Source organism: Chenopodium quinoa, unplaced genomic scaffold (assembly GCF_001683475.1).
Source record: "Chenopodium quinoa cultivar QQ74 unplaced genomic scaffold, ASM168347v1, whole genome shotgun sequence".
Lineage (NCBI taxonomy): Eukaryota > Viridiplantae > Streptophyta > Magnoliopsida > Caryophyllales > Amaranthaceae > Chenopodium > Chenopodium quinoa.
The window spans coordinates 4,262,818-4,283,066 of NW_018743292.1; the positions used below are offsets into that span (position 1 = coordinate 4,262,818).

Genomic DNA, 20,249 nt, shown 5'->3' on the forward strand with positions numbered 1-20,249 from the left:
GAGAATACAAGAAGAACAATTATTAATGGTTTCTTATATTTCCATTTATCAATCCCATATTAACTAGGAATTGAAATATTGGCGAAATAGAGTATTCCTTGTTATAATCTCCCTGTTGTCTTCTTCAGATTATATTAGTAATTTTTTTAATCATTTGAAATTTGAAAACAAATTAAAAGGGTTGCGGTGAATCAAAGCATGCAATTGCAACGACAGAGTCATTTTTGTTGAATATAAAAGATAAAACTAGAGATAAAAAGATAAAGAGCAAAATTACTAAACGTTGATATAATTTTCTTGATAAAAATGAAATACATCTGTTCCTTTAAATAAGCTAATGATAAAACAAAGAAAGCTAAATATTAGGAAAGCACTACTAACCTAACTACCCTCTAAATAGTAGCAATGAATGTAAACAAAACAAGACTTAGATGGTACAGTAGTAGCTAGTTTTGGTAGGTGATGTTTACTGTTTACCATAACTAGTTAAAGTCAATGTAAATCTGAAGTGGACAACGCCGCTCAGGAGTCAGTCCTGCCTCGTTCATGCTGTTCTGCTCAGAAAATATGGAGAGCTCAAGGAAAAAAAAAAAAAAAAACACACACATACAGAGTGATGCCAGGAAATTTGTACAGATCCATCTTCTTGGATGGAGAGCTCCATATCTGCAAAGTCAGGTTTGTAAAACAATTTCCTCTTTTTTTTTATTTTTTTAATTTTATTTCTTCATTTATGTTAAACTTGATTGATTGGTGAATACTTTTGTTTCATTGATTCAATTTATCATATAATTTAATTTTAAGATAAATATTGAGGATGCTTGGAGGCTAATAGAGGAATACTATGTGTTGACGAGGTTAATCTTTTGGATGACCAAGATAAGCTAACAAGATAATCTTAAGAAAAACTATGTTCGGTTGGATCCAGGGTGGAACACTGTGGAAAGAGAGGGAATTTCCATCTCACATCCTGCTCGGTTTATCTTGATCGGTTCAGGAAATCCCGTCAATTACTCACTGTTTTGGGATAAAGTTTGTTGAGGAGAGGGCCCGCTTCGATAAGAATCCTAAAGAGTCTTACAAGATAATCTAACAGACCAGATAACATCTGCAAGGAATAACCTTTCTGCTGTTCAAATTGATTATGATCTCCGTGTAATAATCTTAAAAGTCTGTGCTGAATAGAATGTTGAGGGTTTGAGAGGTGTCATTGTAACAAATAAAGCAGCAAAGGCTTTGGCTTCTCTTAAGGGTAGAGATTAGGTGACTCCTGAGGATATCGCTACTGTTATTCCCAATTGCCTAAGACATCGGCTAAGGAAGGATCATTTGGAGTCAATAGATTCTGGTTTTCTTGTTATTGACAAGTTCTATCAAGTTGTTAGCTCAACGATGCGTATCACCTTTCTGCCATTATACTATGTCCTTAAATTTTGTCTTCGGCTAGTAACTTATGCTTCTTTCCTAGTGCATACGATTTCTGACTTGAGTGAAACATCCAATACTGTAATGTTGCTGATTGAAACACATTCAGAAATCTAGGATTCTAAGTTACCTTATAAATACATGAGATTCCAAGGATCAATCTATTTTTCTACCTTGTAAATGAATACTGTCATACTGCATGAAGATAACTCTTACATTGACCTTTGCTTCTTGAATGGTTCCTTAAGTGCAAGTGTTGTACAGGAAGTTTCCACTATCGTAGTACATCGAAACAGAGTCATGCCCAAGCATTCGGAGAACTCTACCTCAGTTTTGGATGCTGTTCACTTTCTTTTCTTACTAGCAACTAGCAAGGAGCTTCTTTCTTCTTTAAAATAACTTTTTTTCTTCTTCTGTTTTGATGCATTAGTTGTTTTTTAACCAATATTTTTTGGTTTTAACAATAAGAGGATTTAATTCTTGTTAATCTGTTTAATAATTCCATTTAGCCAAACATTTGGAAATGTGTTGCTAAGAAAATCCAGAATTTCATGATTGTTAACTATTCAAAATTTTATGGAAATTTTCATGGGTTAATTTGGTAGGCCAAATTATTCAGGAGTATGTATATTACTCAAATAGAATTAGTAGCAAAAATCATTCCCAATGTGCTCACCCCACTTTCTGTGAAAGCTACTCATGATTAGTTTCCTATAGCCTCAGCATCTCCTTATCATACTGTGGAAGTTATTTGCTTTTTCAGTATTTTCATGTCATATCTCTGTTTGTTAGGTTGCTGGGTTTGACATGAACTGGCCATTGCTGATCAGAGGAGGAAGAATGGGGGAACATTGCTCACAGATTGTGTCCAAGATTACTTGTGACTGTGAATACTTGTCACAGTTAGTAGTGTTCATAGTCACAAGTATTCTAGGACTCAGATTAACCAACGTAAATCGGCTGAATATCGATCCCAAATTGCTCTTGTAAGTTGGAATTCTAACTTGATATTGGCTTCTCTGCAAATAAGTCATTTATTTCATTTCTTTTTTTCATGTTACGTGCTCCATGCTAACTTTTTTGCTGCATAGAGGTATGAGTACAGATAGAATTTTCTGGTTTACAGAACTACATGCTTGTTTTGGGTTTCAATTTACACATGTAACATTGGCAATGAATGAGGGTACATCAGTAATAACATCACTATGTGGTGAATTTCAAAGCCTTTTTTACAGGGGTCATTAACTCTGGTCTTTTCTTTAGGAAATTCCCTTAGCTTGTTTTTGGCTGCACCTTCTGGTTTGCTAACAGGGATGATTTCCTGTGGTTTATTGGGAAATAGGCAAGATGATTGGTAGAGGAAGGGTTGGATTTAAAAAAGGTTTACTGTTTTCCTGTTTAGGTAAAGAAGCTCAGATCGTGACACGTTCACCAAATTCTTGACTAGTATCAAAAGGCTGTGTCAAAGGGTCCAAACACAACTCTTGCTTCACTTGTTTGTTTTTTGTAGGTAAGTGACAATGAGAGATTTTGTTCGAAGAAATGGAACAAATGTCATAGTAATTAGTGCAGTGTGATGCTGTCGAGGGTTGAAGGAGTTTGTTTATAGAGATTTTATTGAGTTGAAGGGGCTGTATTCCTGTACCTGTGTGATTGGTTTGGGTGATTTTAATTTTTGGCCATTTCAAAGAGCAAAATATAATAATCATTACTCTTTACCACTTGGTATGTTAATATGAACAAGTTTCTTATGTGGAATATGTGTAGCTGATCCCTCTTCCTCTTTTTTACATCCAGAGAATAAAAAAAAATTGACATACAGGCATCAGGAACTTCTTTTCCTTTTCTGTCATATTGTCAAACTATGCAAGAAATAGCTTCGTTTGTGTCTTTTCTGAAATCTTGAAGACATACTGATGTTTTAAATATCATCCTGGTCAACCACATGGGTGTATAGATATATATTAATCTGGCCTTTTATTTTCTTTTTCTCTTTCAAAGAAGCTGAGAAGTGCTTACTTGTTTTTTGGTTGCATCCAGAGAGATGAGAGAATGTAGAATCATGTCTTTAAGTCATGCACAATAAGTGCAGAACAAGTTATTCATCTAACTGCTGCATCTCCCTTATCTGATGACTTATACCAATTCATCAGACGCCTACCCCTCTCGACAGTTTAGTTATTTTTTAAAAGTTTGTACATCATATCTTGATGCTAGATAGATCTATGCTATAGGATTTGGGCACACTGCTGATTTGTTGAAGCATCTTGTTATTGGCCTTATGGTGTAGTTCATATAGTAACCTGGCATGAGATTCAGTTAGTTTTCGTGATTATAATATCATTGGTAAATTCAGCATAATTTTTGGGGTCTTTTGGCTAGGTAACTATGAGATTAAGTGGGCGGGACATCAGGTTACTAGCCAAGAATTTTGATTGTGGTAGAATTAGAAGCTTGTGAAGCTACATGACGTTAATATCCTTTCGGTAGAAAATTGTGGGCAAAGTTAGCCATTGTATAGATCGAGTTTAGGGTATCTTCACTTGCCAGAAGTTTAAGATGCTATTGCTAGTTGTTGGTTTCTTACTTATTTTTATGCATCCATGCATTAGTTGCTTTCATTGATTCTCAATACTAGTAGATACTACTGTTTTGCTCATTTAATTTTGAGTCCATTTTTAAAATCAAGCACCCATGTAGTCTTTTATTTTTTATTTTTTATTTTATTATTATTATTATTATTTATTTATTTATTTATTTATTTATTTTTATCATACTTGTATCAACCAAATAGGGGCACTCTAGTGTACTACTTCACCAATTTCATATTGATAAAAAAACACAAGTATTACTGTAGAGGTCTTTCTGATCATACTTGGTTTTTAAATCCGTATTTGGACCAATTTGGTCTTGTTGAAGACACTGGATTACCCATATATGGTTTGTTTTGCCTATTCAAAGACTTTCATATTATATTAAGCTTATATACTTTTGTATCCTGTAAATTACATGTAAGTAGTTTTCGTAAAAATAAAGGGGCACTTGACATTCAAAAGAAATGCCAAGTATCTAGGGAGAATTTAATTGTCGTTATGTTCACAAGTATATAATTAGATGATTTGCATATTGGTGAAGCCACATTTGATATGGGCATTTCTGTACTTTCAATTTTTCTCCAAAAAAAGAAAAAAAGGTCATCATAGAGAAGCCAAAGAGGAGAGTAACCTCAGCTCAGCCCAAAACTCCACATTAAATTTTCAAACATTTTACGGCAGAATTTCTCAACTGAAGCTAACATTGCTCTGTAATTCTAAACCCTAATTCCTCAATTCCATCTCAATTTCTCTCTCCTCGGTAAATTCTTAATCAATTTCTTTGTTAGTTCTTCAATTTGTTTAACTTGATTCAATTGTTTTCTGGAATTTTGCTCTGCTTTTTCGTTATTGTTGAATCACCACGATAATCTTTAATCTTAATCGATTGTTTAACTTTGAATGTCAATTTGTTCTTCAATCTGAATTATATAACTTCAATTAATTAATTTACAACTTGTTTCAATTCTTTTCCTGTAATAACTGTTTTCTTGAATTTTTTTTTTTTGTTGCAAAATTAGTTTTCCATTTTTAGTGGTCTAGTATTAGAAAGTCTAGGGTTTAGATTATGAATGTGGTGTTGCTTATAATGTGGTTATTTTCTAACCAGGGGTATTAGTGATTTGGAGATGAAGATTTAGTTGTTCATCTTTTGCAATGGGTAAGTCACTGGGTTGTGCATTGTTTGATACGAGGTTGTTTGACCCTTTTCTGGTGAAGTCCACACATCCCTGTTCTGGGTTTGGCATATATTTGTGGTTTTTGAGATTATTGTCATAGAAATTGGGAGGGCATGAATGTCTTGGTGGTAAGGGTAATAAGGCTAGTTTTGACCTTTGAGTTAAGTATCCTGTTCCTGGATGTGGGGAACTTTGAGAGAATATATTGTATTTTTCAAAATATTTGTGTGAATTATAGGTGCACTGAAGGGACTCTAATGTTAACGGGCTGATCTTGTAGCGGAACGTTTTCTATTAATAAGAAGATGAAGCACTGATGTTGCTGATCTCTCTCTAGCTAAAGTTGAGAAACAATGCTGGATGAAAAAAATATTTGCTTGTGGATGGGTTGGTATTTTGACAATAAGTGTTGGAAGGAAAAGAAAAAAGAACTTTGGCTGGTATGGATGGGGAAAGTGAAAGGTTCAATGCTAGACTAAGAACGGATAATATGAGGACTGTTATTATTATGGAAATATGAGACATATGTAGTTAAAGTGTTGGGCATTGACCAATTTTTCAAAAAAGTTAAAGGTATTAAGTTAAGGTGAAAGAGTTTAAGCAAGGAGATAGAGCTAAGAGTATGGATGATGGTGAATGTGTCTTGGGCTTGGTGTCCAAGATGGCGAGCATCGCTATGAAGTCCGTGGTTTGTTGATATTGCTCATTGTTTGTTCAATAACTTAGGCTGTAAAGCCTCATCATTTAGTTTTGGTTAGTTCTGTATCTTTTATTTTATATTTTTTAAATTTCATCTGGCTTGTTAGGCAGTTATGAGACTTAGTGGGACTGTGGGAGGGCATTTGTTTAACTAGCTGAAAATTTGGGTTGTGGTGGAATTAGAAGTGAATTTACAGAGGCATTAATATCCTTTTGATGGAAATTGAGGCAAGTGAGCCATTATGAAGATAAGCTAGGTTCAAGGGTGATTTCTTTTGAAAGGAGTTTGGATGTTATTACTAGCGGGTGGTTTCTTGTGTGTATTTGTGTCCATACATTAATTGTTTTCATCGTTTCTTAATACTAGTTGAATTCCCAAGTGGTCATTTTGGTCATACTTGGCCACTAATGTCAAATTTGGTCTTGTTAAAGATTTTAGAGTAACCATATTTGGTTTATTTTGGCCATTCAAATATCCAAATTATCATACTAAGATATTAGTTGCATGACTACAACATCTATGTATATGGTATGATTTATTGGTTGTGTGTAATTTTCCTTAAGAGTAAAGGGACCCTTGGCATTCAAAAATAGATGACAAGGGACTATTCTGGGGAGAATTTATTCGGCTTTATATGTACAAGTATGTAGCTAGATTTGATTAGATTATATTTGCAAATCACTGAAGTTCCATTGAGTGGTCTCATAAACTAATCACTATTCTCAAGGACTAGAGTTCACCTTAGTTGTCAAGCAAGATCAGCTAATTATAAAGGTAACATGTTAGGAGACTATTAAGGTAACTAAGCAAGGCTTTAGTGTTATTTTTGGCCGTTAGCTACCAACCTTTCCCCACACCCGGAGAAAAGAAAATACCATATTATCCAATTTGAGACTTATTTCATTGATGTCTATTGAATGATGATACATCTTTTATCTTAATAGCATCTTTGATTATGGCTGTGTGCATTAGAGCTTGTTATGATTGCACAATTTATTTTTCGTGGTTTACTTTTAACCTAATGTACTCACGTGTACAATCACAGGGCTAAAAAGCAAATGAGTCTCCCTTGCAAGGTATGTGATTGCTTCACTGCTTTTATTCTCTTAAATTGGTCTTGAGTTGGCTAGGCTTATAATCTAATATCTGTTTTCCTGGCATGGCAGCGTAACTCTGATGGTAGTGAGAAAGTTTTAGAAGAAGAGAAGGCAAGGGGGTGTCTGATGAAAATCGCTGATTACAAACAAAAATATGCCTTGTTGGAAGACGGGGAATTTGGGAGCCAAAAAGTGTCTTTAACTGGTAGGTTTTGATAGGATTGTTTTGTTTATATTTCGGAGGTTAATCTAGTTATTGATATTTTTTTTATTTTTTTTTTTGTGTGTGTGTGTGTGTGTGTGTGTGTCTCAAGGCACTTGAATGTGTGTGTGTGTGTGTTAAGGCACTTGAATGTGTGTGTACTAATGATGCCTTCTCTGTGTACATTAAGGGAGGATCACAAACAAGGAGGATTATTCAGATGAAAGTCATTTTTTAATGCATGAAGAGGGCCTCGAAGTGCTACTTGTAGCCATGAAAAGGTGATATAATCTTGATGTCCTTACTCTTCTGTGTGTATTTTATTTTAATATCACTATCTTATTTTAATGTAAATTTTCAGCTTTCAGGTTTTATTAATGGATTCATGATGATATTGAATATACACATGATATGAAAGCAATTTTGTCGTTTGACCCCCCCCCCCCCTATTTGTGTCGAGGAGATTTTCAATCGATATAGGCGTGATTCTTTGGGTCTGTATAACTAATATCGTCTGTGTTTTATTTTATTGTGTAGTTTGGTTCATCATGGAGTATTGGCATCAAATGTTATCCATCATTGGGATATGAAACCTGTTCTTACTGTGTTGTTTAAATTTGCTATACTGCCATATTGTAGACTTTGTTATTCATGCAATTTTCACAAGTCTCAGACCGTCTCATTGGTTTTGCATAATAATACTGGTTGATATAGTGTAATTTTTCAAGGTGTTGAAATGTATATTCTATACAAGTCGGGATGTATGAGGCTAATATGTGGTGGCAATAATGATATATAAGGATTGCAAGCTGTCAGTTGTGTGATTAGTGAGTTAACAACTATAATTGTTCCTAAAGGGCTTTATTTTTTTGTGTGTTGTCTCTTTGTTAGTTTTCTAACTGCTTTTTTCTTTGGAGGCTATTTTTATTTCTTCTATTACCTTTTGTGCGTTTGGATAGTGTCCTTGCTGGAATTATATGTGGAATTCTATGCTATCCTATGGTGTCTATTTAAGCTTGAATCTCCTTCATTCTCTCTCTTTACTCAAACAATTGTGTACTAGTAACTAATCTATATGTGCAGGTATTGCCAGAATGTTGGTCTTGTGGAACTTGGTCATGATGTTAGGGTAACGGGATCACCAGGTTCGTGTTGTATAAAATCTGCTGATTTGCAATCTCTAGATATTTACTTAGATTAACTGTTGGACTTATTCAAGATCGTATATTGTTTTGCTGGGATCTTACACTTTCAATTTGCATGTAATGTTTTAGGCTGTAAATCTTTACTTCTCTCTGTTGGGATTTCCACCTCAAGGTTTAATGAAGTTCTCCATGTACCCCAATGACTTAAAATTCACAGTGTACCCTTAACACTGACATCCCACTCACTTTTCCCATTACTCGATACCCTTCCCACTCTCTCCCCTCTTTAATCCAACCCAATCTCTTTCCTCCTTCCCACAGTCTTTATTCTCCACTTCCTCCCTCCCCTCACAAGCACGAAAACTCCTTTGTTCTCTCTTTCCATGGCTGCCTGCAAAAAATTTGTCACTGATCCTCACTCTCTCTCTTGTTTTTTCCTATGCAATTCAACCCCCAATAACCACCCAAAAAAGCATCACATTTCCGTCCACATTATCGGCTCCTTAGATGCTAAAACCACCCAATGCAGCTAGCAACCCTGACTGCCTCCCTTTGATTGGGTAAAGACTTGGTGCAATTTCTGTTTCAATTGGGAGAGGAGACAAGATTTCTTAGGGAAAATAGCTATGGATGGGAGACGATAAGAGGGGAGGAGGGACCTTGGGTGGGGTTAAAAGTTGCTTAAAGCTTAAGTTCATGGTCTTTAATGTAGAAGTATAAAGACAGACATGAAACTTTTCCATACACTTCATCTCCAATTACAGTTTCTTGCACTATTGCAGTCTTAATCTCCTCCCCTGGGTTATTTGTTGCCTGTTTTTCCATTTCATCCTTAAAAAATCATGGACATCAACAGAAAAAACCAGTCTAAATTTTAACCAGATAATTGCTATGAGATTTTGTGTCTGAATTATTGAACACCTTGCAAGTGATATCCATTGCTTCTGTTGTCTCATGCTTCGGATGGGATGGGTGTGATGTGGCTGTTGGTGGCCACATGTATTGTTGTCTGAATTTCAACTAAGGTTGGTGACCATAACACAAGCGAGTCCAAAAAGTTGTTTTTTCTCTTTAGGCAACAAATTATGAATGCAGAGACTGGATAATTGAAGCCCAAGTTTTCTCACATTGTTTTCTACTTTTTTGTTAATCTAAACCTCAAATTATTTTACCTCCACTCAGTTTCTGAAGTTGTGACTTTTGATGAATGCATATCAAATTTACATAGTGGTGGTGAGTGGTGAGGCTAAAGTGGCTGGTGGGAGTGAGTTATTTGGTGGTGGCTGGGTGAATGGGCTAGCCTCTTTGTGGTCGGTGGCAGGGTGGAGGTGATTGGGGTGGGTTTCCCTGTCAGGGGAGGAGGAGAGAGTGGGGGGAAAATAAATTTAATTTGGAAGAGGGAGGGAAAGCGAGTTTAACGTATCAGGGATGGAGGCTTGACGGAATTTCGCTTGTTAGGTTTGGGATTACATGGTGATTTTTGAAAACGTCTGTGGTATGTTGTGTTTTTTTCTTGAGAACACGGTGTGTTTCATTAAACCTTGGGGATATAGGGTGAAAAATCCTCCTCCATCTTTATTTTTTTCTTTTGTTTGTGTGTGTGTGTGGGGGGGGGGGGGGGGGGGTTGTATTAATTGGTGCTAAAAAACACTGATAGAGTTATTTGTTTCATTAAACCTTGGGAATATAGGGTGAAAAATCCTCCTCCATCCTTTTTTTCTTTTGTTGAGGAGGGGGGGGGGGGGAGGTTGTATGAAATGGTGGGAAGTTGTATGAAATGGTGGCTGATAAACACGGATAGATTTATCCATATGATTTAGATAAAGATACTTTTGCTTAGAAATGGTGTTTGTTTTCTTTTGAGGTTCAGTGATACTTTAATTCAGTGTTTTGGTTAATTTCTCTTCATCTGTTGCATGATTAGATCTCTTTTCTTGTTGATCATAGGAAAATCTAAGGGGAAGCTATGTCTGTATGCCGACTCTTTTTCAATATTACCTCCTTGTCTCCTTAATTTGGAAGAGAAGGGAGTTTCTGTTTCAAATATTGAAGAGGTAAATTAAATATTTTAGCGTTTATTTTGCATCTGCTTAGTAAAATTTTAGCTGAAAAGATTTATCACATTACACTTAAACTAGAAAAAATGATACAGAGAAATCTGCTTAAGCATAAGAATGATAGGGGACTTGTCTTGCTTTGCTCTATTCCAAGCTAGGTATATCTTTCCCGGCTTGAAGGCTTCTGAGGGCCAGCCAGGCTTCGGGATACAGGAGTAGATGGTGTATCTTTCATCTTAACCACTATTTTCTCCTCTTTCCCAGATATTTGTCATCGGCTCTCAGCCCATACTTGAAATTCTCCTGATACTTCTTCTGAACTTTTTGCCTTTTCTTCAAAGTAGATATCTTTTATTGCAGTTCTTCTCTCGGTCTGGTTTTGTTAGGTTAACAGTCCACTCTCTTTTCTCATTTGTGAGGAAACTCCTGATTCTGCTGCCAATAGATGAAGTTTTTCTATTCTGTAACCACCCTTTTTTTTTCTTCCAACACTTCCTCCTTTAAAAAATCTAGGTACTGATTCTGAATTTCTGACCCTTAGATTAAACTATGTTCATCTTTTAAACTTTTCAAGCAGAAATATTGAAAAAGCAGAATAAAATGAGCCCTCTAATCTTATATATGCAGCCAAAACATCACAAGCATTTTGAGAAACTATCAAATCATCAGTTTCAGTGGAAGGTATACAATGGGGTGAAGATTTTACAGCCTCCTATCAAACAAGGTCCCAATATGTGTGCATTTGCAGCAGTTGTAAAGCAACTCGATTATAATTTGAGGTTGTTGTATGCTAATGCAAGCAAAGGATTGTCATTGACCGAAGATGAGTGTATATTTGACCACAAAAAATGGGAGAATGATTTGAAAAAAGAGTATCCTGATCGCAAAACTAGGTGGAAACCTATTGATCTGCTAGTTGAGGCACAAACCAGAGGTGTACCATTATGGAATCATGGTACCCATGTCATCCAATACGCTAAGGGTATGTCATGTCATAAAATAGATGCAATCTCTCGCTTGAAGCAGTTGCTAAAATTTTTTCCAGTTATAGGAGTTGTGCCCGTATACACTACTTATAATGTTGATGGAGATGATTTGTATGTTCGAGGTGGTAGTTATGTGACTGAGAGGAAATTTGATAGGGAAGGTATGGAGGTAGAGCAAAGAGCTCGTCATGCTGTTGTTTTGGTTGATTTATGCGAAATTGATGGAATTTCCTACATATCATATCAAAATTCCGAGGGGGATTCTGGAAAAAGCATGTGTGAACTTGGCATCTCATGGATGGAAGCTGATTTAATTGGTGAAATTGTTTACGGATGTTCTCTGCCACCTGTTCATCCCCCAAGCGTATTACAAACCAAAAATCAAATTGACTCAATGCTCGCTGAATTTGAGATGGTTGGTACATCTTTGAGTGCCTCTCAAGAATATTTTCGAGAGGGTCAAAATGTGATTTATCAAATCACAGAATCTAGGTTGGTTTTTCATAATGATGAACGTATGAGCTTGGACAAAAAAATTCAAGATTACATCACACGCCTTCACGACATATCCCAGAAGTTGAAGAAGTTCTTTCAGAAATATAAGAACGTTCAAAAGGCCGCCGTGGCAGGTTTTGGCAATGTACCGCGGCTTTTAGAGGCTTGTGGGGATGCAGATGAAATTGAAGGATTTGCAACCAAATTGCAACAATTACATCAAAACACATTACTCTAGTTCTGGTAATTAGTTACGTTGGTAAAATTGATGTAATGCTTGTGTTTGATTGTATCTTAGTTGTGTAATTAGTTGTGTTTTGCTGATTAGGTTTGTATTGCCTATGTTAATTGTTATTTCTGTTTGGACAATGTTACTTAGCTAATTTATTTGGCCAAATAGCTAGGATATAGGGAATTCTATTTTCTTGTAGGCTGTTGTGGTGGTAGTTGAGTGGTTACATCACTTACATGTTTTGAGGGTGTATTTATATTTGGACGTTTCATTTTTTAAAAGCCCCTTTTGGATTGCATTTAGTTTTTTCTGCCCTTTTCCTTTCCTTGTGATATGTGGAGATAACTTCTGTTCAGGTAGGTTTACACAATGGTTAAGGACTGATCTATGGTGTTGTGTTGCTTTTTCAATTGTGGTGTCGATATTGCATTCTTTGGGTTGGAGGACTATATATGTGTGTGCTCTAATATTTTTTTGGGTGGGTTTGTGTTGCTTTTGTCGTTTGTTTGGGAAGGTGAGTTTGTTTGGGTGGGTTTGTGTAGCTTTTGTTTCGGTGCCCTAACAAAAATATTTATTGTGGTAAATGTAGCAGTAAAATCAGTGATATTGCCTAGTTTGTTAATAACGCTTCGGATTACACTCTGGTGTACTTGTAATTGTATTACTTTTCAAGATATTAATGCTTTTGGAAAAGAACGATGGTTGTTATATGAAGGGATGGGGGGGTGAGGTTTGGTTTTCTATATTTTTTTTTTTGTGGGGGGTAGTTTGGTACATCTGCTAATTGTTTAATCATGTGCTGGTAGATGTATTTGTTGTGTTAACTATTGTAATAAGCTCCATGTTGCTTGGATCCTTCCTTAAGTGATGTTTAAAACTGGTTATTTAAAATACTTCATTAACTGATGCAGCAAACCCAAGATAGAAAGAAGCTGCGTACGGCTCTGTTTACTTACGGAGGTACTTCTTCAGACAAAGAACCACCTATTTCTGCACCAACAGACCACTTCTTCAGTGTCCTGTTTACTTGCAGGACACTGAAGCTACTGCAAATCCTGCTGTCAGCACTCCTTTGGAAGATTCAGACAGAGCAAAGAAAGTTTTAAATGTGCAGGGTTGTAACTGAGTATCATAGCTCATTATCATTTGGTGCCTTTTGCTTACCATAAATAAGACTATCTGCTGTGCTAGTACCAACATGAAATCTGCAGTGCCTTCAGCCAGTATTAAGTTTAGTTTGCTACACCTTGTATGAAATGGATTTATTGTAACTATGTAGCTTTTTCTTTTGGGACCGTTTAGTAGGAATATAGACAGTAGTTTGTGTTCTTATCAAACATCTCCTTACAAGACTTCATCTAAATCTTTTGCAGAGTTTGCGAGGAACGTACACAGCTTGAATTGAATTGTTAGGAACATATACACAGTAGTTTGTATGTTCCTAGAAAACGCCTGCTTATCAAACACTTTAAGCTTGGGAGTTAAAGCTTTTCTATATGATTATATGCTATTGATCTAATTTGACTGCAGTACACCATTCTGCTTTATGTATGTTTTCACTTGCATACAATTACTGATTCAAATAGGTTAAATATTTAAATTATGCTACACAATTAACTTTATCTTTTTTAAAAAATAGGTGCTTATCTTATTTATACAAGTCAATTACCATCTTTCTTCTACACTTTAAATTTTTTACTAAGTATTCTTTTTTTTTTTCAACTTTAAAATATAATTTATCATTTTGCATGTAAACAGATACACGAAAGCTATAACAATTACAATTCCATTCTACATGGACAATAACATATTAACATTGTACGAAGTATATGGTAAACTGCATTTTTTGATTAGCGTCATGAGCTTAAGCCCTTTAAAAATAAGTTTTTTTGTTTGTTAAAAATAATATACAATCAATCATCAAAAAAAAAAAATATATAATAAAAGATACACCAGCAATGACATGTGTCATCTTCTGGTGTGTCCTTAGTTTTTTGTTTAAAAAATAAAATAAATTAGCAAAATTAAAAAACAAATAATTTAGAAAATAACGAAATTACAGAAACAAATATTTTAAAAATATAGTGAATATATATCTTTTCTAATATAGTAACCATCCCTTAAAAACCAATTTGACATATCTTTCTAAAATACTACTTTTTTGTTTAAGTTTACTAAGAAAAAAAAATCTATTAAAAATAATATACTTCGTACTTATTAGTGTATATTTTGCAAACATATATATTTCATTCAAATATATTAAACTACGGTTAGCCATCATGATTATCAAAGCAGTTAAAATTGAGTTGGACACAATCCTGCAAAAAGAGGAGAGAGTCACTTGTAAGTTGTAACAGCAAGCCATGCCAATGGAAGAAAAAAAAATGTGGTGACAGAAAAAAAAGATTTGAGAGGAGGGAAACTCAGTTATGAATCGTTTCCTCGTTAATTTGTTATAGGAGCTCATATTATAACTTCTTTTCTATCACCCTTAAGACATTAATCAAGGCCATCCTATGCACACGTCGCTAAAAACCCCTCTAGGATCAACCACACCCTGAACTGTAATAGAGTACGAAGTCTTCTGATTTCGCTCAGTGTGGCGCTTATTGAAATAAGCAGCCACACTAACCTTAGGTGCAATTATTGGTATATGAGTTGTATACATAGAACCAACCACATTAGGAATGCCAGAAATGGATTCAAATTCCTCCTTAATCTGCCTCAACGAATCCTCATCGGGCCATTGCAGGTACTTGGGCATCAAAACGGACCTAATTGCAGCACAAACATCAAGAACAATCTTATGACAAGTTGAAATCCCCAAACCAAATCTCTTAGACACCAACCTAAGCGGCTCGCCTGTTGCCAACCTATATATACACACAGCAACTCGTTGATCAATCGGAATAGCAGCCCTCAACATCGTATTCTCCTTGGCAACAACCACCTTTAACTCATCACAAATCAACTCAAATGTTGCTTTTCCCATCCTAAACCACCTCTTAAACTCACTCTCAGGATAATCAGGGCTAGTACACTTATCCCACCAATCCTTAGACCTGTCTTTCACCCATAAACGTCGCTGATGGCTCACTGATGAACCACTAGATTGCTTACTGCTAGCCTCAATACTACCGCCTTTCTCAATCATTTCACTAGCAGCAACAACCATTGCAGAATTCACAGCTCCCCTCGATCGCTTTCGCCTTAATCCATCAATTTCATCCAAACCCTCATAGCTACTCTGCAAATTTGAATTGTAATCCAACATTGCTTGTGTTTTTTCCTTATGAATCGCCTCGAAATCAAATTTCTCTTGATCAGCAAATTCTACCCACTCCTCTTTCTCTTGCTTCTCTTGGTCTTCTAATAACAAATATGATGTGATCATCATTTCCTTTGTTTCCTTCTTGTCACTAGGTTGTTGTTTTACTGTAATATTATATTATATGGAGTACTTGAATTTGTTATTTCGTAAATGGTTTCGTTTTTTAATTTATGTAGAGAGGGGTTAGAGATGGGTAATCAGGGAATTTTAGGTTGAAGAAATGACCGTGGACTTTCTTGGGATTTGATAGTCAAAAGGTTTGGCTGTAACATGCTGTATGTATCACTGCTAGTAAATTTTAAACAAATGCTCCGTAGATTTTACAACTGTAACTCCATGTTCATCGTTAGAGGTGTTAAAACCTCATCCGACTGACCTGATTTGAAATCAATTCAAAAACATAAGAATTCCAATGCCGTACTCAAGTAAGAGTTTTTCCAATTCAATTCTTTCAAGACAAAATTTAAAAACTCAATCGATTACGTTCCAAAACCAATTCCTCACTAAGTGTGCACACCCCCCAAGTGGTTTACTTTATAATCAAAGGCCAACTTGAGGAAAGACTAGGTCATGCAAAGTCCATAGTCTTCTCTAAACCATTCCCTAAGTGGGATTCAACATATCGATTGATTTATTTAAAAATTCGTCTTAAAAAAAATCCATCACACTTACATAACAACAAACTTGCAAATCATTTTCAATAATTTTCCAATCACAATTTAAGGTCCTTTTGATTCAAATCCAAATCATTAATTTCAAGCTATCATAAAACACAATTTTATATAGTAAAACATAATTTCATACGGCACATAATTTCATAAGAACTATATTAAAACATAATTTCATAGTCAACTTTTGAAGATATCAAACCACATAACGTACCTTAATTCCGAATATCAATCAACACTTCGCACTTTCAAAATTCAATCACGAATACACCTTGCAATCAACATAACCATACGGTTATCACAACATCTTTAGACATAAACCCAAATGTAATGTGCATGGATTATAAAACTATTTTAAAAATAATACTTTAATATTAAATTATAACTTTTAAATAGGTAATTATATTTTAGAAAACTAACCATGAAGAAAATAAAGGAATAAGATTAAAGGAAATTGAATTTGCGTTGGAAAGAATAGGCAGAACTTGCATAGGTCATAACTCCTTTGATATAACTCCGAATTGGGTGATTTTTGAGCTTAACCTCAAGGATTTTTCGAGAGGAATAATTTTCTGTGAAATAGAAAAATCCAAAAAATGACCAGAAGTGCCCGAAAATTGGCTCCAAAGATATACGGGCAGATTTTCTTTTAGAAAAGAGGAAAAGAAAAATAGGAAAAGTTTGAGGGAAAAGAAGAGTAAAAGAAAAGAAGGGAATTGAGTTTTTGGTGTGAAGAATATGAGAGTTATGAGGGGGTATTTATAGGTGTTTAGGTGATGAGTTTATAGAAATTTAGGGTTGTATAATTTATGGAAATTTTAAAGAATAGAAATTAGGGTTTTAAATGTATGGAAGGATATTAGATTTTATTTGGTCATGAAATATTATTTAGTAGGTTTTGAGCTTGGAGTGCAAGTATAGAATAAGATCAAGAGATTTTAGATTTAAGAATAGAAATAAGGAATTTTAAAGGATTTTTATTTTTAATAAATTAAATTAAAACCATTTAGAAAATTCATGAGTGGCCGAAAATATTGAGCTTAATATTGCTCAATATTTTCGGTCCTTCTATGTTAATTTAATGATTTTGTAAAATAATTTGTTTACCTAAAATTAATAATCCCATAAAATTTATTTGTGAAAATTAATAATTGAAGAATAAAAATCAGGTTTTTATTAAATAATTAGGGTGGCCGAAAATATTGACATATAATAATTAATTAAATCAGATTTTTATTGTATAAAATCCGAAAATTAATATATTTCATGAAAATAATTAATTTAGAAAAATATTAAAACAATTTAGATTTTTATTCTATGAAAACCGAAAATACATTTTAATTAATCTACCGAATTAATATAATTTCGGTTTAGCTATTTAAATTTTGAGAAATCAAAAATACTATTTATGACATAAGTATAAAATAGTTTCATTTATTGGATTATCCAATTTAATTAGTTTTGTAAAATAATGATTTAGGCGCCAAAATTTAAATATCATTTTGACTCCAAAACTAAAATACTCTTTAGAAAATAATTAATTTAGAAAAATACGTCAAAATACGAGACTAAAATACCTTTCAAAAATACGGGGTATTACAGGCAGAGGTAGCGGCGACTGGGCTGGACGCCACAGCCACGGTGGCGGCGCCTGGCCTAGACGCCACAGCCACCGTGGCGGCGCCTGGCCAAGACGACACCACCACGGTAGCGACGTCCAACGTGGACGCCGCCACTGTGGCCGTGGTGTCCTGGCCAAGCGCCGCCACCGTGGCTGTGGTGTCCAGGCCAGGCGCCACACCTCCTTTTGTTTATTTTTTTTTAAATGTTTTTATTTCCTTTTTTTTTCATTATTTTTTTCCAGTTTTTTTTTTTTTTTTTTCTTTTTTTTTTTTTTTTTTTGTTTTAAATTTTTGTAATTTTTTTTCCATATTTTTTTTGTTTATTTTTTAAATTATTATTATATATTTTTTTTTTGTTTTGGGTGTTGTTTCAATTTTTTTGTTTATTATTTTTTTGTTTTGTTGTCCTTTTTTTTTGTTTTTTTTGGTTTTTTCTTTGTATTTTTGATTTTTTTGTTTTTGTTTATCTTTTTGATTTTTTTGTTTATTGTTTATATTTTATTGTTTTTGTTTATATTTTTGGTTTTTGGTATATTGTTTTGTTTATGTTTATATTTTTTTTTTCAAATTTGTTAAATTTTTTTTATGTTTATATTCTTTTTTCATATTTGTTAATTTTTCCCGTTATTTGTATGTTCTTTTATTTATTTATTTATTTATTTATTTATTTTGTATTTACTTTTCTTAAATTCATATTGTATGTTTTGGTGTTTTTTTTTTTGTTTTTGTGTGCATTTTCGACTTTGTTGAATTTTTTTTCGTATTTATTTTTCGTTATTTACATGGAGTTAGGCATCACATTTTGAAGCTGGTGCGGGGAAGACTATGGACATTATGAGAAGTACGATCTATTCAATGGAGAGCTCGAGGCCCAGACACGTTAGATCCCGTGGTATTTCGGCCTCGGCTCGTAGAGAACGGGTGCACTATTCTGAGGATGATGAAGATGATGATGGTGATGAGGAGGAGGAGGTGGAGGAGGAGAAGGAGGAGGATGCAGATGAGGATGTCGACGATCAGAGTGGACCATATGATGATTACGGTCCATTCAGTCAAAGGCTTGATGGGATGTATGAGACGCGTAGGGTAGATGTGCGTAAGGGTAGAGATGGTAGATTTGTTAGTAGATCTGCGCAACAAGAATTAAGCTTATTTACGACGGAAATTATCCGTCGGAAAATAGTGAATTTCCGTCGGAAATTGTCATTTCCGACGGAATTCCGCCGGAAAATGTCATTTCCGACGGAATTCCGCCGGAAAATGTCTGTCGGAAAACCTTTCGTCGGAAAAAAGGTCGTTTCCGACTGAAATGTCGAATTCCGATGGAATTTCCGACGAAAAAGAGGCGTCGGAGCTTGGTGACTGGGGGATGGAAATGTCCATCGGAAATGTCCGACGGACTGGATAATTCGTCGGAAATATGGCATTTTCCGACGGAAATAATCCGTCGGAAATCACCGACAGTCAGAAGCCATCGGTGACTTCCGACGGAAATAATTCCGTCGGAAATCCCCCCCTGTTCCGACGGATTATTTCCGTCGGAAAATTTGTTTTTTTTTTATTTTTTATTTTTTGCTTCCACTTCCCCCCTGTATATTGACCTGTTCTTCGCTACTGCAATCTTTTTAAAACATAATAAAATTTCATTTGAAAATAAATCAATCAATATAAATTAATAATTATAATTATTACATTCAGTTTGGATAAATAACCTACATTGTATCTCAAATTATGTACAATACGTGAAAAGAAACAAAAAGCTACACGACGGGAAAAGAAGCCGAGCCTCCCCCACAACCGGGGTCGTCGTCCCAAGGGTCTCGCGGCTGCGGCGGCATCGTCCGTGGAACATGTGAATGGAGTGTTGAGTCCTGTCATGCGACTCAACATCTCGTCCATCATCTCTTTGTTCCTCCGCTCAAGTTCCGCCATCTGAGCCTACACTTGAGCCTGCACTTGAGCCTGTACTTGGGCCTGCATTTGAGCTTGGACCAGCCTTACGCCGGAAAAGGTCGAATTTCCTACAAAGGGTATTGCGACAGACTAATTTTGACGGAATGCCGTCGGAAGACCCGTTTCCGACGGAATTTTCGATGATTCCGACGGATTTTTTCCGTCGGAATTAAGTTGTTTTCTTGTAGTGTATCGGGCTGAAACCTTTCATAGATCCTCCAAGCTCGGGTTAGTGGGCTAAGTACTTTGGGAATAGTGGGCTATATATATTTGTACATTTAAAAATGGGTTTGAGTGGACCCTTATCCAACCAATTACCATCTTTAGTCTTAACCACTAATTCAAAACCTCATTAATATTAGGGTAATGATATATGCAACCCTTATGGCTATATATAACCATTAAAGATACTTTTTAAAATAGAATTAAGTTGAAAATTTATGACAAAATCACACGGAAATCGGTATAATTAATGTTAATTTATTTTAAATATTTCCTTTTTTAGCTTCTTATTAAACCTGATCAATGGGCAGGCTGGACCGGGTCGAAGCTAAAAAAATATGC

General features: G+C 35.0%; 2 protein-coding genes across 2 annotated transcripts; one reads left to right on the top strand and one right to left on the bottom strand.

The window, feature by feature from the left end:
- Positions 1-394: 394 nt before the first annotated feature.
- On the top strand, positions 395-13,643 carry LOC110736515. Its single transcript, XM_021916741.1, has 9 exons — positions 395-678; positions 2,218-2,411; positions 6,943-6,973; positions 7,064-7,199; positions 7,387-7,477; positions 8,280-8,341; positions 10,289-10,395; positions 11,026-12,122; positions 13,023-13,643. The coding sequence occupies exons 1-8, from the start codon at positions 547-549 to the stop codon at positions 12,115-12,117; spliced, it is 1,845 nt and encodes a 614-aa protein (XP_021772433.1). The 5' UTR covers positions 395-546; the 3' UTR covers positions 12,118-12,122; positions 13,023-13,643.
- A 487-nt stretch (positions 13,644-14,130) lies between these two features.
- Positions 14,131-15,541, bottom strand: LOC110736516 (protein ANTAGONIST OF LIKE HETEROCHROMATIN PROTEIN 1-like). The gene has a single exon (XM_021916742.1). The coding sequence runs from the start codon at positions 15,506-15,508 to the stop codon at positions 14,615-14,617; it is 894 nt and encodes a 297-aa protein (XP_021772434.1). The 5' UTR covers positions 15,509-15,541; the 3' UTR covers positions 14,131-14,614.
- Between the last annotated feature and the right edge of the window lie 4,708 nt (positions 15,542-20,249).

Coding starts and splice junctions, on each gene's coding strand:
- LOC110736515 (XM_021916741.1), top strand. CDS start 547: ATGCTGTTCTGCTCAGAAAATATGGAGAGCTCAAGGAAAAAAAAAAAA. Junction 679..2,217: donor CTCCATATCTGCAAAGTCAG/GTTTGTAAAACA, acceptor TCTGTTTGTTAG/GTTGCTGGGTTTGACATGAA. Junction 10,396..11,025: donor CTGTTTCAAATATTGAAGAG/GTAAATTAAATA, acceptor TTATATATGCAG/CCAAAACATCACAAGCATTT.
- LOC110736516 (XM_021916742.1), bottom strand. CDS start 15,508: ATGATGATCACATCATATTTGTTATTAGAAGACCAAGAGAAGCAAGAG.